The sequence below is a fragment of the Chiloscyllium plagiosum genome, chromosome 25, assembly GCF_004010195.1.
Source record: "Chiloscyllium plagiosum isolate BGI_BamShark_2017 chromosome 25, ASM401019v2, whole genome shotgun sequence".
NCBI classification, from domain to species: Eukaryota; Metazoa; Chordata; class Chondrichthyes; order Orectolobiformes; family Hemiscylliidae; genus Chiloscyllium; species Chiloscyllium plagiosum.
In genome coordinates, this window is record NC_057734.1 from 24758191 (window position 1) to 24774007 (window position 15817).

The window sequence follows — 15817 nt, forward strand, 5'->3', positions numbered from 1 at the left end:
AAATAAGTCGATTTAAGATAGAAAATTGTTTTATCATGAAGTGTTAGAAGTTGTTATTTATAAAGAAGCTATACTCAGAGGTAGGATTTGAGTATAGGACTAGGAATGTCTTGCTACAGTTGTACAGGAACTTGGTGAGGACATACCTTTAGTACTACACATAATTGTGGTCTCCTAGTCCGAGGATGGACATGCATGGTATTGAGGGAGACGCACACACACTGTCTGTCTTTATGTGTGGTCCAGAACTAGATGTAACAGTCTAAGAATAAGGGGTAAGACATTCAGGACTGTGACAAAGAAGATTTTCTTCACTCAAGAGTTGTGAATCTGTGGAATTCTCTACCACAGAAAGCTCTCAGTGCCAGTTTGTTTAATTATATTCAAAAAGCAGCTGAACCTGGCCCATGTGGCTAAAGGGATCCAAGGGTATGAAGGGAAAACATGAGTGAGGATATTGAAATTGCATGATCATCCATGATCATATCGGATGGTGGTGCAGGCTTGAAGGGTCAAATGGCACACCCTTGTACCCATTTTTCTAGGTTTCTAAGTCTTTGGAACACACTGCCACAGAATACAGTTGAGGTGGGGTGATTGATTCCCTTGTTGGTTAAGAATCTAAAGATTGGTGGTGGTAGTAATTTGGAATGCGGAGCTAAGGCCACAGATCATTTTTGGGCTCACGTCAAACAGTCCCTCTTCAGTACCTACACAGGCACTGTATTCCAACTCTTCCATTGTTAAACTGATTACTGCATCTCCTGCGCTGAGGCTGAACTGGAGCAGTTCAACTTCACCCACAACTTCCACCCCACCCTCAAATTTACTCGGTCCATCTCGGACACAACCCCACCCCCATCCCTTGACCTCTCCATTTCTATATCCTGCAACAGTCTCCAGGCAGATGTTTACCACAAACAGGCTCCCATAAACTACCTGGACTTCCTCACACCCAGTATCCTGCAAGAACTCCATCCCATTCTCCCAATTCCTCCAACTCCACTGCATCTGCTCTGACAAGGAGACATTCCACTCCCAAGCATCCCAAATATCCACCTATTTCGAACGTGACTTTCCTCCCTCTGTCATGCAGACAGCCCTCCATTGCACCACCTCCATTCCCCAGCTCTAAACCCCACACCCTCGAAACGCAATAAAGACAGGGTCCCCCTCGGCCTCACCTACCACCCCACCAAAATCCACATCCAATGCATCATCCTTAAACACTTCCACCAACTCCAACTAGATGCCACCAAGAACATCTTTCCCTTCCCATCCTTCTGCAAGGACCATTCCCTTCATCAGTCCTTGGTTTGCACTACTCTCCCCTCCAACACACCATGCCAACCCCCCCCCCCCCCACCATCTTCCACCCGGCAGTCTACAAGCCCAGAGGACTCAACATAGAGTTCTCCAAATTTCAAATATTCTCCCTTCCCATCTCCCGAGCCCCTTACCGGACTCATTCCTCCCATGGACCAACCAGTCATACACTCTACCTGCCTTCACCTATCTCCACTTCACCACCCTCTCCTATTACCCCCTTTATCTGCAGCTCACCTTATACCCACCCCCAGTCCTGAAGCAGGTTACACCCGAATGTCGACTTTTTCACCTCCTGCCTTGCTTGCTGTGTATTCCCTGGCTGCCTAGCATCTGCAGTTTTTCTTGTCTTCAATGACAGAGCAGGGTAGAGGTTAGAAATGTCCTACTCCTGCTCCCAATTCCTCTGCTCATGAATGCAATGCCAAATATTCTTTTGTCGACTAAAATTTTAGTTTACATAAAATGATAGCTTACCTGCCAAACTCCCACAATAGCATTTGCTATTAGAATCAATAGTATTACGAAAGGCTCCACAAATGCAGTTACAGTTTCTTCACCTTCTTCAAACCAGGCCAGAACCTAAAAAATAATCAAATAAGGTTTTGTGAAGTGCACAGCTCACTCAAAAATGCAGTGATCTGCTCGTAAACATTTGATTGCATTTAAAAACTGCCTTGGCGCATTTCTTACACAATTTGTCCATTGAGTATTTTCAGGCTCTGTATACCCTAGAGTCAGATTTATAGCATAGAAACAGACCCTTTGGTGCATCCATGTGGACCAGCAATCATAAGTTAATCTAGTCTCATTTGCCAGCATTTGGCCGATATCCCCCTCAATAAAATCCTTCCATTCATACATCCATCCAGAAGCCAGTTATAAAAAAGTGTTGTAATTGGACCAGTCTCCATCACTCATTTCATACACGCAGTACCCTCGGAGTGAAAAAAATTGCTCCTTTCTAAATCTGGTACCTCTCACCTTCAACCTAAGCCCTCTAGTTTTGGACTCCCCTCACCCCAGAGAGAATACCTTGGCTATTCACCTTATCCATGCCCCTCATGATTTTATAAACTTCTATAAAAAGGTCACCCCTGATGCTACAGGGAAAATAGCTCCAGCCTATTCAGTCTCTCCTTGTAGCTCAAGCCTTCCAACCCTGACAACATCAGTTTAAATCCTTTCTGAACTCTTAAAAAGATTACTGCACCAAAGAAAAGGCTAAATCTGCCCATCATACCGGAATCATTTGAATACAGTAGCTGCCATTCTAACCTCATTTCACAGCACCTGGTCTGTAACACTGCAGTTTACAGTTCTTCCTTTTAAAAAAAAGTTGAGTTTCTATTTCAAGCATCAGCAAAGTGCGCATATTGATTAAAAAAAAAGTCTCATCTTCACTCACTTTCCGTACATAAATACATTCAATGAATATCAACTACAGTGCCACAAGCTCAAGGACTTGTAAATGAATCCTTTGAACATTTGTAGCTGTATGTATTTTTAGGATGCATTTTCATTTATACAGACCACCTAATTAAAATAATTGAATTTATGAAAGGAGTATGGTGAATACATTAAATTTATAAAATCAGGTTCATTTGCAGATTCATTTACAAAAGGCCACCTTCATTTTGCTTCAGGCAATTACAAAACACAAGGTATAAACAAACGTTCATGCTCAATTTACGAATTCTATTAAAAGTGTGGAAATTAAGTTAAAAGCATAAAATCACAAAGCTTAGCAACATCTTGTGATGCATCAATAAATCAACTCACTATTGACATTTTAAAATTGGATGCCCTCAACTTGAAACCAAGATACAACAGATCAGTATAAAACTCAATTCTATACTAGTTTGTAAGTCATAAAAAGCAACTACATATTGATTTCAGCTCTAAATTCTTCAAACATTTTTACAAAGCCACATGGATCTGGGCGAAACATGTATCAAATCTTAAATGAGAAAATGTCTTGGGGTAAAAACAGACACTGCAATAGTCATTAAGTACCAAACCAAAAGAAACAACACCAGAGCTTATAAGTATATTTTAAACTGCTTTGGTGATCTTTTGCACTGAAGGGTAAAGAATTTAATGCTGGGGCATGAAACACTCCTTCAGTTATCACTTCACATAGCTTAAAAAAAACTGACTGTATTCTCAAAGATGACACCTGTAATGCTTTCATATAATAGTGTTAAGTCATATTGGGACTTATAATCTCAACAAAATTTCTAACTTAGCTCCTGATAATCTTTGTCTAATGAGCCACAGTTCGATTTGACTTTGACACAGGATCGTGACTGACACATACGGAATTCAATCCCAGAAGAATGGAAAGCCAGCTTACTAATTACCTGCATCACCTGTTTCTCTTGAAAAGAGACACTTCCAAAGCAAAAAAATGTAAACTAAATAAAGAAACTCAAAAGAGAGGATTCCTGAAGATTAAGCCACATAACAGCAAGTGTCGCAAAAATGTATTAGAAGTTCAATTTAGAATACTTTTGTTAAATTTCTCTCATCCAAACATTCAAAAATGCCAAACATGAACCAGACCTTCCCAGCAAGAGGATGCAAACAGGCAAAGTTACAAAGTCCCAACAACTTTGCCAAGCTTGTGAGAGGTTGCCAACAACTCTTCTGGTCAAGGGTGATGTCATTCATGTACATAATGGGGAACACAAACATTAAATGCCAATGTTACAAGACTGAGGAACAACCAGTCAAATACAATGTGGTGAGGCACAATTAAATGTGTAATTTTATTGTGTTAAGCACAAATCTCTGTAGAAGGAAAAAATTGATGAATCATACCAGGAGTAGGTCATGCATCAAAAGTAGGTCATAGCAAATGAGATCAAAGGAAAAAAAAAAAGAGAGATACATACAGCCAGATCCTCCATAAAATACATGTTGAGGTGTTACTGTAGCTTTGAGAACATTAAAATTACACTATGAAACCTTTAAAGTACAACTTCCAATATACTATTCACAAAAAAAATTATATATTGATATGCAAAAGTCAAGTTTCAAAGACCAAATTTTTATCCAGGGTAGAGGTTCAGGGCTCAATTATTGCACATGGAATAACTTCAAGCAGTTGCAATCCACTATTTCACTGCCAGGGTTGTCAGTTAGGAGGCTGTTCCCACAAACCCTCTCCCTGAAAGTAGTGATAAGGGAGCCAGAAATATTCTCAAGTTTGAACTGGGGTTTTGTACCTACCATACCTCCTTCACACTACTAAGCATCAGAACTGGGGAGAAGTGTACATACCAGTAAGATTCCCATCCCCACTCACTCCACCTTAATAATCCTGCTCAGAGATGTTATTACATATCAGTGGAGCAGGTGGAACTTGAACCAGACCTCCTGCGAGCTGGTTAGCTGTCTTCCTGTTTGTCCTATGTAGTGTTTTGTGCAGTCCTTGCATGGGATTTTGTACACTACATTGGTTTTGCTCATGCTGGGTATCGGGTCCTTCATTCTGGTGAGTTGTTGTCTGAGAGTGTAGGTTTGTGTGCTGTTATGAGTCCTAGTGGTCGCAGTAGTCTGGCTGTCAGTTCGGAAATGCTCTTGATGTATGGTAGTGTGGCTAGTCCTTTGGGTTGCGGCATGTCCTCGTTCCATTGTCTTTCCCTTAGGCATCTGTTGATGAAATTGTGCAGGTATCCGTTTTTAGCGAATACATTGTATAGGTGTTCTTCTTCCTCTTATTGCAGTTCTGGTGTACTGCAGTGTGTTGTGGCCCTTTTGAACAGTGTCTTGATCTAACTTCTTTTGTGTGTGTTGGGGTAGTTGCTTTCGTAGTTCAGGACTTGGTCTGTGTGTGTGGCTTTCCTATATAACTTTGTGGTGAATTCTCCGTTCGGTGTTCTCTATACCATCACGTCTAGGAATGAGAGTTGGTTGTCCTTTTCTTCCTCTCTAGTGAATCGGAATACTGTGAGTGTGGCGTTGATGATCTCGTGTGTTTTCCCTATTTCTGTGTTTTTAATGATTAACAAGGTGTCATCCACATATCTGACCCAGAGTTTGGGTTGAATTTGCGGTAAGACTGTTTGTTCTAATCTTTGCATTACCGCTTCTGTTATGAGTCCAGAGATGGGCGAGCCCATGGGTGTGCCATTCTACAGGAAGACAGCTAACGATCCGCATCCATGAACACCAACTAGCCACAAAACGACACGACCAGCTATCCTTAGTAGCCACACATGCAGATGACAAGCAACATGAGTTCGACTGGGACAAGACTACTATTATAAGTCAAGCCAAACAGAACAGCCAGGGAATTCCTAGAGACATGGCGCTCATCCACAGATTCAAATCAATAAGCAAATCAACCTGGACCCGATATACCGACCACTGAAACGGACAGCTGGAACTGACAACCGGAAGCGGCAGAGACAAACCACTATAAATGCCGGAGGAAACATCACAGAAGTGCTTCACAAGAGGCTCCCAAGCACTGAGGATGTCACCTAGACAGGGGACGAAACGTCTGCAACACAAATTCCCAGCTCGGCGAACAGAACCACAACAACGAGCACCCGAGCTACAAATCTTCTCACAAAACCTTCCTATTCATATACCCATCCAAATGCCTTTTAAATGATGCAATTGTACCAGCCTCCACCACTTCCTCTGGCAGCTCATTCCATACACTTATCACCCTCTGTGCGAAAAAGTTGCCCCTTAGGTCTCTTATATCTTTCCCCTCTTACTCTAAACCTATGCCCTCTAGTTCTGGACTCCCCGACCCCAGGGAAAACACTTTGTCTATTTATCCTAACCACACCTCATGAATTTGTAAACCTCTATAAAGGTCACCCCTCAGCCTCTGACACTCCCAGGAAAACAGCCCCAGCCTGTTCTGCCTCTCCCTGTAGCTCAAATCCTCCAACCCTGGCAACATCCTTGTAAATCTCCTCTGAACCCTTTCAAGTTTCACATTTGATGTTCAAACAAAATCAATGCATTTATTCTCTTGAAGTACACACCTTATCCAAAAATATGTAAGATTTGATTTGAAGGCAGTTTTTCCAATGTAGAGACCACTCAAAACAACTCCATGAAGGTTTCACTGCTTAAATTATTGATATATTCCAGTTTAAATACATGATTAATCAAAGCAACAATAACAGTTGCACACAGCATATATCCCTTCTCCACCAGGTTTAAAAGGAGGCAAGTACATCAGTGATTGCTCACACTGAAAAGAGCACAATCTACAAAACATTTGATATTTAAGTAGTTCAAAACTATCAAATGGATCCCTGAACACAATCATTTGGCAAACGTGCCATCACCAGGGCTTTAAAGATTCAGCTTGGCATGTGCAGAGAAAAGCACGCCACATTAGATCCTTCTTGCATACCTGGAGTCTCCCAGTCCCCACCACACACTGCCCTCAAATAATAATTATGTTTGGAAAACACTTGCAATGTTCTTAAATAAGGGTTATTCCCATCAGCTCCACGATGTAGGAGTCAGTGCTCTATGAGCTATTCCGAGGAGCATGCACACTGAAACATCAACTACCGCCAGGGGATCATTATCTCTATGAATGGTTTTTTTTCTTGTTTACTTGAAACTTGTAGATTTTCCAGTTGTTATTGCTGTTTCAGAAAGTTGTGACCCAGTGTGCAGGCTAGCATATTCTACGGTCCAGAATTATGTGTAGATGAGTGGACTAAAGCAGCCACAAAAGAGTCATTAGGAAAAGGACATTGGTACATTGTATCAGGTCGACCTGATACAATGTACCAAAGAGTCCCAACGGTGTAAAATCAGTAGCTTTACCAGGGAATGTAGATTATAAATATTATGCGGAACAGCAGTTGTATTGAAAACATCAAGAGTACCACATGCTATGCAGAAATAATGCAAAGTGCAATGCACTTTTGGTTTTGAGCATTATAGAATTTATTTTTATACACAGTAATTGGGGGTGGGGAGTTAATGTTCTGTTATATTGCACATTTAGACTACAAGTTAGTAGATTTTTTTAAAAATATAGAATTAGGGTTTGTCCTGAAATGGTAAAAAACTCAGGAAGATTTACTTCCTAAAAAGGGAACATAACAAAAAGCAAAAAAAACTTGTATAAATAATGGAACAGACCAACTGCAGTCTATTTAAATTCCTTCAACTATACAAGTACAATTCAACTGTGCTATCAAGTCAGGTTATTGGAAGATCTCAGTCATCCCAAGCACTATTTAAATCTGTAGTTAATTTAAAATGTTGCAGTATGACCCTAACACTTACTTCAAGAACAAACTAAACCCAAACTATTGACAGAAAACGTACTTAACCAGCCATGTACAAACTGTCTCCTGTACAGGAGAATTAACAATTATAGTCAGATAGCACTAACTGGGTAGCACCGTAATCCAGGCCTGAAACTAAAAGCTAGAACATAAAACGTGAAAAATTATTATTCTAGTTCATCTGTTAAACATTTTTACTACATCGTACCAAGTTACATCTGAAGTAAATGGATCACCTAAAAAATAAAAGTACACACTGCTAAAAAGAGAAAAATGAGAATTTAAAATGTAACAAAAAAGTTAATATGTTTAGATGCTTCAAAAACATTAAGATAGCAGTTCCAAGTTACTTGTCCCTGGGATGTGACAAAATAGGATTTTGCTACAATTATACAAGTGTATTCAACCACGAATTTCAGAGTCAAATGTACAGCATGGAAACAGACCCTTCGGTCAAACCCGCCCATGCCGACCAGATAACCCAAACCAATCTAGTCCCACCTGCCAGCACCCAACCCATATCCCTCCAAACCCTTCCTATTCAAATATCCATCCAAATGCCTCTTAAATGTTGCAATTGTACCAGCCTCCACCTCATCCTCTGGCAGCTCATTCCATACCCATACCACCCTCTGCATGAAAAAGTTGCTCCTTAGGTCTCTCTCCTATCTTTCCCCTCCCACCCTAAACTTATGTCCTCTTGCTCTGGACTCCCTGACCCCAAGGAAAAGACTTTGTCTATTTACCCTATCCATGTCCCTCAATTTTGTAAACCTCCAAGGTCACCCCTCAACCTCCGACACTCCAGGGAAAACAGACCCAGCCTATTCAGCCTCTCCCCATAGCTCAATCCTCCCACCCGGACAACATCCTTGTAAATCTTTTCTGAACCTTTCAAGTTTCACAACATCTTTCCGATAGGAAGAACAGAATTGCACACAAATATTCCAACAGTGGCCTAACCAATGTCCTGTACAGCCGCAACATGACCTCCCAACTCCTGTACTCAATACTCTGACCAATAAAGAAAAGCATACCAAACGCCTTCTTCACTATCCTAACTACCTGCGACTCCACTCTCAAGGAGCTATGAACCTGCACTCAAAGGTCTCTTTATTCAGCAACACTCCTAGGACCTTACCATTAATTGTATAAGTCCTGCTAAGATTTGCTTTCCCAAAATGCAGCACCTCCCATTTATCTGAATTAAACTCTATCTGCCATTTCTCAGCCCATTGGTCCATCTGGTCAAGATTCTGTTGTAATCGGAGGTAACCCTCTTTGCTGTCCAATACACCTCCAATTTTGGTGTCATCTGCAAACTTACTAACTATCTCTTATGCTCACAACCAAATCATTTATGTAAATGACAAAAAGTAGAGGACCCAGCACCAATCCTTATGGCACACCACTGGTCACAGGCCTCCAGTCTGAAAAACAACTCTCCACCACCCCCCTCTGTCTCCTACCTTTGAGCCAGTTCTGTATCCAAATGGCTAGTTCTCCCTGTATTCCATGAGATCTAACCTTGTTAATCAGTCTCCCATGGGGAACCTTGTCGAACACCTTACTGAAGTCCATATAGATCACATCTACCACTCTGCCCTCAAATCTTCTTTATTACTTCTTCAAATAACTCAATCAAGTTTGTGAGACATGATTTCCCGTGCACAAAGCCATGTTGACAATCCCTAATCAATCCTTGCCTTTCCAAATACATGTACATCCTGTCCCTCAGGATTCCCGCCAACAACTTGCCCACCACCAAAGTCAGGCTCACCGGTGTATAGTTCCCTGGCTTGTCCTTACCACCCTTCTTAAACAGTGGCACCACGTTTGCCAACCTCCAGTCTTCCTGCACCTCACCTGTGACTATCGATGATACAAATATCTCAGCAAGAGGCCCAGCAATCACTTCTCTAGCTTCCCAAAAAGAGTTCTTGGGAACATCTGATCAGTTCCTGGGGATTTATCCACCTTTACCCATTTCAAGGCATCCCGCACTTCCTCCTCTGTAATCTGGACATTTTGCAAGATGTCACCATATATTTCCTTACAGTCTATATCTTCCATATCCATTTGTACAGTACAATTCTTAAGACACTGTTGGAAAATAATTTTAAAATGTGATGTTGACAAGATAGTCTTCCCTCTACCTATTTTGCTTTTTGGCACAATGCACATCTTCCAGTCAGTTTGATAGCAGGTTCATCTTCCAGTCAGATGAACCTGCTATCAAACTTTCATCAATGCCTTATAGTACCCAACTGCTAGAAATTGAGGGGCTCCTATGCACCTTTAATCACCAATTTTTCTTCACTTTGTGCCTTCACTGTATTGAAGCCATTAGCAGATTGAACACAATAGATATAGTGCAATGCAGAAAAAATATGATCAATTTCAATCCTGGTCACAAAGTTGGAAGAATGAGGAAAGTTCAAATGGGTTGAAAAGGGAAAGAATACAGGAGTTTTGAAGCATAAAACTAAATTTTCCACCTAAATCACATTACTTCAAACTGGCATAGTTTCTCTTAATCACAGCACAAAAGCTCAGTTCCAGGCAAGCATACTAATGTGATTAACCAATACAGACACTGCATGCAAGGAATGGTAAAAATGGATTAACTAATTTTAGGTCAAACATGTGAACTTAACTTGAAATCAGATGTGATACCTTTTCATAGGCTGTGATACAAGGCCACGTGTTTCAACTGACAAGGACAATTGAACCTTTAGGGAAGCAGGTCATTCCACAATCTCTTACTAGCAATCCATAGTTCTACTAAAGGAACTGACCCTTAACCTTAACCTAGCAGATACTATTACTGATGACCAGCTTTGACATGACTATAAGTGAAAGAAAGAGTGCAAGACTGCTTCAACTCCAGCAGTTCTAGAAATAAATCGCTTGGTTTTCCACAATTTCACTTTTAGTATAGCTTTTGCAGGAACTAGGACTATTTACTTCCCCAGATCCCAATTTTATTTGCTAACACTGCCAGCAATAATGCTGGCATTGCTGTTCATCTGTGCTTACCTGACTAAGTCCAAGTAACTGATCAAGTTATTGATCAAGTTATTTAGTCCAGGTAGCAACAGGTATTAACTGGTACCATGCTAACAGATCAATTTCTTTTACATTGTTATGAACATTTTTAAAAGTTACAGTTGTGAGCCATTAATCAGGATTGTAGTAGCCTTGTATTAGAAACTATGTATTGCCAATGCAAGTACACCACATACCATGATAGTATGTGCTGGCATCACAGTCCTGTGATTGCTGTTACAATAATATAGTATGTGTTACAGGAAGCAGTTAGGAAAGCAAATGGAGTGATATTTATTGCAGGGCAATAAAACAAAAATAAGATATTTTGCCACAGATATAATCAAGGTGCTACTGAGGCCAGACCTAAATTACTGTATGCAGTTTTGGTCCCCTTAAAGGAAAAATATAAACATGCATTGGGAGCAGCACAAAAGAATCATTGGGTTGTTACTTGAGATAGATGAAGGTGATATCTTAAAAATTGGCCGGGCTGGGCTGCTCCTTTGGAGTTAAGAATGAGAGACTGTCTTATAGAAATAAGAAAAAATCCTAAAAGAATTTAACAAAAAAATGGATACTGAAAGGATGTTCTCCTTTTGAGAGAGATTAGAACTGAGAGATGCTTGTAACTTTAGTATTGGTACTAGCTCACTATTGCATTCAGCGTCAAGGCTTTTAGTTTAGAAAAGCATTTTAGATTTTATGATCATTCTGTTTATTAAATCTACAGAATCGCTCTTCACTTACTATCACCATCCCATCCCTCCTCCCTTCCTCCCCACCCACACCCCACCACTCGCCATCCTCTAAAAAGGTCATATATATCGCAATCTCCCTCCTTTCTTAAGAGGCTGGAATCCTATTTCCATCAGACAACACTGCAGTCAGCTTCAACTATAAAACTCCAAAGTACTCAAATGAGCCTCAATGACTTGGGAAATGGTAGTTTTGTTCTCCTAATACAAATAACCCCTCCTGGAATTACCCATATGTGAACACGATGTGGCAAGATCAACTTTGAGCTCTTTTATTCAAGTGCTCTGCCAACACTCAGGATTTGATGAATGGCTATTCTTGGAGCATATTAGAGGATGATCATACCCTACCCTCCCCTCCCCCGGAATAAATTAGTTTTCTTCTCTTGGTCAGCACATTGATAAGTGTGATGCTTTTCAGCAACAAGGACTATAACCATCATGAATATTTTCTTCCTTAGAAAAACTAGCGATGACAAGCAGAACAAGTTCCTTATAACATGTGAAAGTGAAACTAGACTCAAATTCTTTACTGGTTGAAAGTGCAACATAGTGCCACACCCCTGTACAAATTGGACACATATGTACTCACACCATGTGTCCAACTTTGTCAGTTATATCTTGCATACTCAAAGCAGTACTTCAACATTGAAAATGGTTTTCATTTATATGGATTTTCCAAGACTTTCCAAGCCTCTTTAGAAAGTATTGCATAGTACACCAACTTCCTTAAACTCATGTAAGTCATGAACAGAGTGCAGCTTCAATGGTTTCCAATACATTTGTGCTTGAACCTCTTATGCATAGTCCATTATACCCAGACCATTCACTGCAATGCCTTTCCTAAAATTATCTTGTCATGATTTACACTCTCCAGTGGGCTTTTACTTGAAAACCCCAAAACTTCCTATGATATCTAAGGAGTATTCCCTCTTGAAGTGCCCTGGTAAATACATTGCTATCTATTAAATCAAAAAAATCAAATTTTTAAAAAATAGTTGCTTGGAAATCATGTTTTGAAAGCATTATTTAGAATTTGTTGGCTATTATTTCACTTTTGCTAATCAGATTTTTCCAAATAAATACTTTAAAAGTCAAACTGCTCTTCCCCCACCCCCAGAAGTATTTACTAAACTGAATCTACATGACCTGGAATGAGTAATGAACATAGTAAAACTTTATCAACATTGACCCCTAATATTTTTGCACACTATTGTCACTCGTGCACTTCACAGTTAAACTTTAGCTCTTTGATTGCATCAGAGGATGCAACAATACCTTTGATACATGAAAACTGTTAATATCAAGTGGAACACTATTTCAAAAGAAATGTTTTGCCCAAACCCAGATTAATTGCATACAAAGTATTAAATTTGCTTTCTTGCAAATAATTCCTGCTTTCTACTCCATTGTAACAATATAAAATCAGATTTTAAACCAATTTAAATGAAAAGGAGGCTATAACCAAGATGTCAGTTATTTCAGTGATTATTTTTGTTAGAGATATAAATGCTCATGTATGCAGATATCCACAAAGATGGTACTTTACACCTCAAAGCAGCAATGGATAACTACTTGAATTAAAACTCAAATTTAGCAGAACATTTGTTACTCATACATGTGTCAGGAACATTTATTTCTGTCTGCCATTGGGTAACCATTACAACAAGTACAGCTACTGCATTAAGTAGTGTAACCCAATCCATGGCTGAGCATTGTTTTCTATTATTGTCATGTTGACCCAAAACCATTTTAACTGGCATGCTATAAACCTTAAAAGTCAAGGAGAGATGAGATACCACACGTCCCCATGAAGGTCACTGGCCAAATTTGGTCAACAGAAGTGTATCATCTTTGCAGACATCGGTCTTACCCTCGTCAAAAAGCTGCAATTGTCACCTTACTTTTATCAAGACAGACTGGACTAAAATACCACACACCATTCCAATCATGATTAGTTAGTGCAAGGGTACAGATTAGTTTTCAGTGCACAGTACTCAATTTCTCAATAAATCCGTATATAAATATAGTATGTAAAAATAATCACCCTGGGAAGAAAACATGACATTGACATAACTTTGATTTTAAAAGTACTCACAAAAGATATACAAGCTGCCAAGAGTAGAATTCTAACCAATAAGTCTTCAAATTGTTCTACCACAAGTTCCCACAAAGATTTGCCTGAGACAAGAGAAAGCTGTTAGTTCAACACTAAAAAATAATCACAGCTCGGTATTCAGAACAATTATATAAAAGCACATAAGATCGACAATACCTTCTTCCGCAGGTAGCTCTGTTTTAACGAGTGGCGCCACCATGGAATATGCGAGAAAGAGAAAACTGCGTTAAAACACGCAAATACATCAGACTTCAAGACGACACAAAGTCACGCTTGAAATAATATTTTTTAAAAATTTGACCACGAGTATCCCACGGCCATGATGCCATGAAGGGTTGTACACCTCAGCTCAAGTAAAATGTACATGTTATTAAAGAAAAGGATGTTAACCCAACTGACTGCGTTACCATCACTCCTCATCTTCGGTGATTACATTTTGGAGGACAAATTATAAATATCTCCGCTGCAGGTTTAGCCAAACGGATGATTGGAATTCAGGTTCCAAGTATATGTAAAATCATTTTTAAAATGGGGCGGGGAAAAGAGCAGAATATTTAGATTTGAGGATATACTGCATTTCTCTCAACCACCATCCTCCCCCCTCCCCCCGGCAAAGGAAACACAAAATGTGACTTTCATACAATTTAAAATTCAGATATCGCGGTGAGTCAGCCATGTTCGGTCTGCCTTACACAGAGATGCCGGCTTCATAGCTTGCAATAAGGCCTAATACTACAACAACGAACCGGGAGGTGGGGGAGACTTGGGGAGAGGTGATTGTAGTGAGAATAACGCGCGACACATCGAAACACACCAACAGCAATACCGACAGAAAGCATCACACCGCATACCGTTCGGTCCCCATCTTTCCTTGTGTTTCTTGACTTGATCCAAACTAAGACCCGTTGTCTCATTGACGTTAAAATAGGCTAGAACTTCATCCACAGTCTTTGTGTGCGCGCTCTCCATGGTTTCACTCCAGGTTTCCTTCCTTCAGTGTTGCGGTTTCTTGTCCACGGAGCAGAGAGGATTTCTTCCTCAGCAGAAACAAACTGACACACAAGGAAGAAAAGGGAGATGCGGGGATGGAGAAAAGCCCGGAGTCAACCACTCCTATAGGATTTTTTAAAAATTATGTATTTTTTATAAAACTCAACTTCTTGGTTATTTTTCTCCCTGTAGGTATAATTTAAAGAGAAATCTTCGCACTTTTTGTCCTCTCTCTCTCTCTTTGTTGTGGGTTTTGCCTGTTTAAAAGGTGATATGGAGTGAAGAACCGCAGGACTGCGACACAATGCTGCTACTCTCAAGGCGGTACAATAGCAGCTCGTCGCTCGACCCAAATGAATGTGTGCGAGCGGCCACCGGCAGCAGCACGTTTATAACCAGTTGAGTGGCAGGGGCCTTTCTCACGGCGAGACCTCGAGTGGCCGCATGTGGAGAGAGCTCATTGGAGCAGCTTACCGCCGTCAGGACCCCGCAGAGCCTGACGTCTCTCGGCGGCTCCTCCTCATGTTCCAGAGTTCCCGGGAAAAGGGAGGAGGAGGAGGAGGAGAAGAGTTAAGCCGGTTTGACAAACCAGTGACGTCCAACTGTGAAATGCAAACGGGATCATTTGTCCCCAGGATTTACTCACACTCGTGATGAAACAGAGTTTAACGATCAATTTTTTTTTTATTTTTAAAAGTGTATATATATGAAGAATTTTTCACACGACCTAAAAAAAGTTTCAGAACTTCTTAACCTGCTCTTTCTTTGTGCAACAGGTGCCTGGATAAATCCCAGCAGACAAAGAGGAAAAAAAGACCCCGCTACATTGTAACCGGAAATGTAACAGTTTCTCAATGTCAGGACTAGAACGACTTCTCACTTCCTGCTTCATGTAACGAATTTGCTATTTTCAGGCGTTTTTCAAGGAGTACTACGCTGCACAGACACGGGGCACCAGATCACCGAATCTAAGTGTACTGCCAGCTACATTTTGTTCTCATTAATTTTATTTTCCTTCATTTCTCAGGATAAATTCCTCCGCGAGAGAATTCTGGTCAACTTCATTCACGACCTTTTCTGTTATTCATTCAATTGCAGTTTGTGGTCAGTTTCACCAACATAGTAAGGAGAAGGAAAAATCAGCAAAACTTATGAATCACACATTTCGGAGAGAAACTGCAGTACACCCAGTATGTTCATTTCCAATATTTTTTTTTAGATTTTATTTCCCCTCCAGGCAAGATGATCCATTGATCGTAACATACTTTGAGAAATCTGAGAATGTGTTGAGGTAT

General features: G+C 40.3%; 1 protein-coding gene across 2 annotated transcripts in view; it reads right to left on the reverse strand.

Moving 5' to 3' along the window:
• The window catches only part of LOC122562666 (sarcoplasmic/endoplasmic reticulum calcium ATPase 2), a 93175-nt gene extending 78119 nt beyond the window's left edge, over nucleotides 1-15056 (reverse strand). Inside the window, exons 1-4 of one of the 2 annotated variants that reach the window (XR_006315385.1) lie at nucleotides 14384-15056; nucleotides 13689-13706; nucleotides 13512-13594; nucleotides 1804-1908 (exon numbers count right to left, since the gene is read on the reverse strand). Coding sequence is in view for 1 of the 2 variants with exons in the window: in XM_043715703.1 (XP_043571638.1) it covers nucleotides 1804-1908; nucleotides 13512-13594; nucleotides 13689-13706; nucleotides 14384-14501 (324 nt within the window). In the remaining variant the exon portion in view is untranslated. The remainder of the gene's footprint in view (nucleotides 1-1803; nucleotides 1909-13511; nucleotides 13595-13688; nucleotides 13707-14383) is intronic. The other variant, XM_043715703.1, reaches the window with a different exon arrangement.
• Nucleotides 15057-15817: the final 761 nt, after the last annotated feature.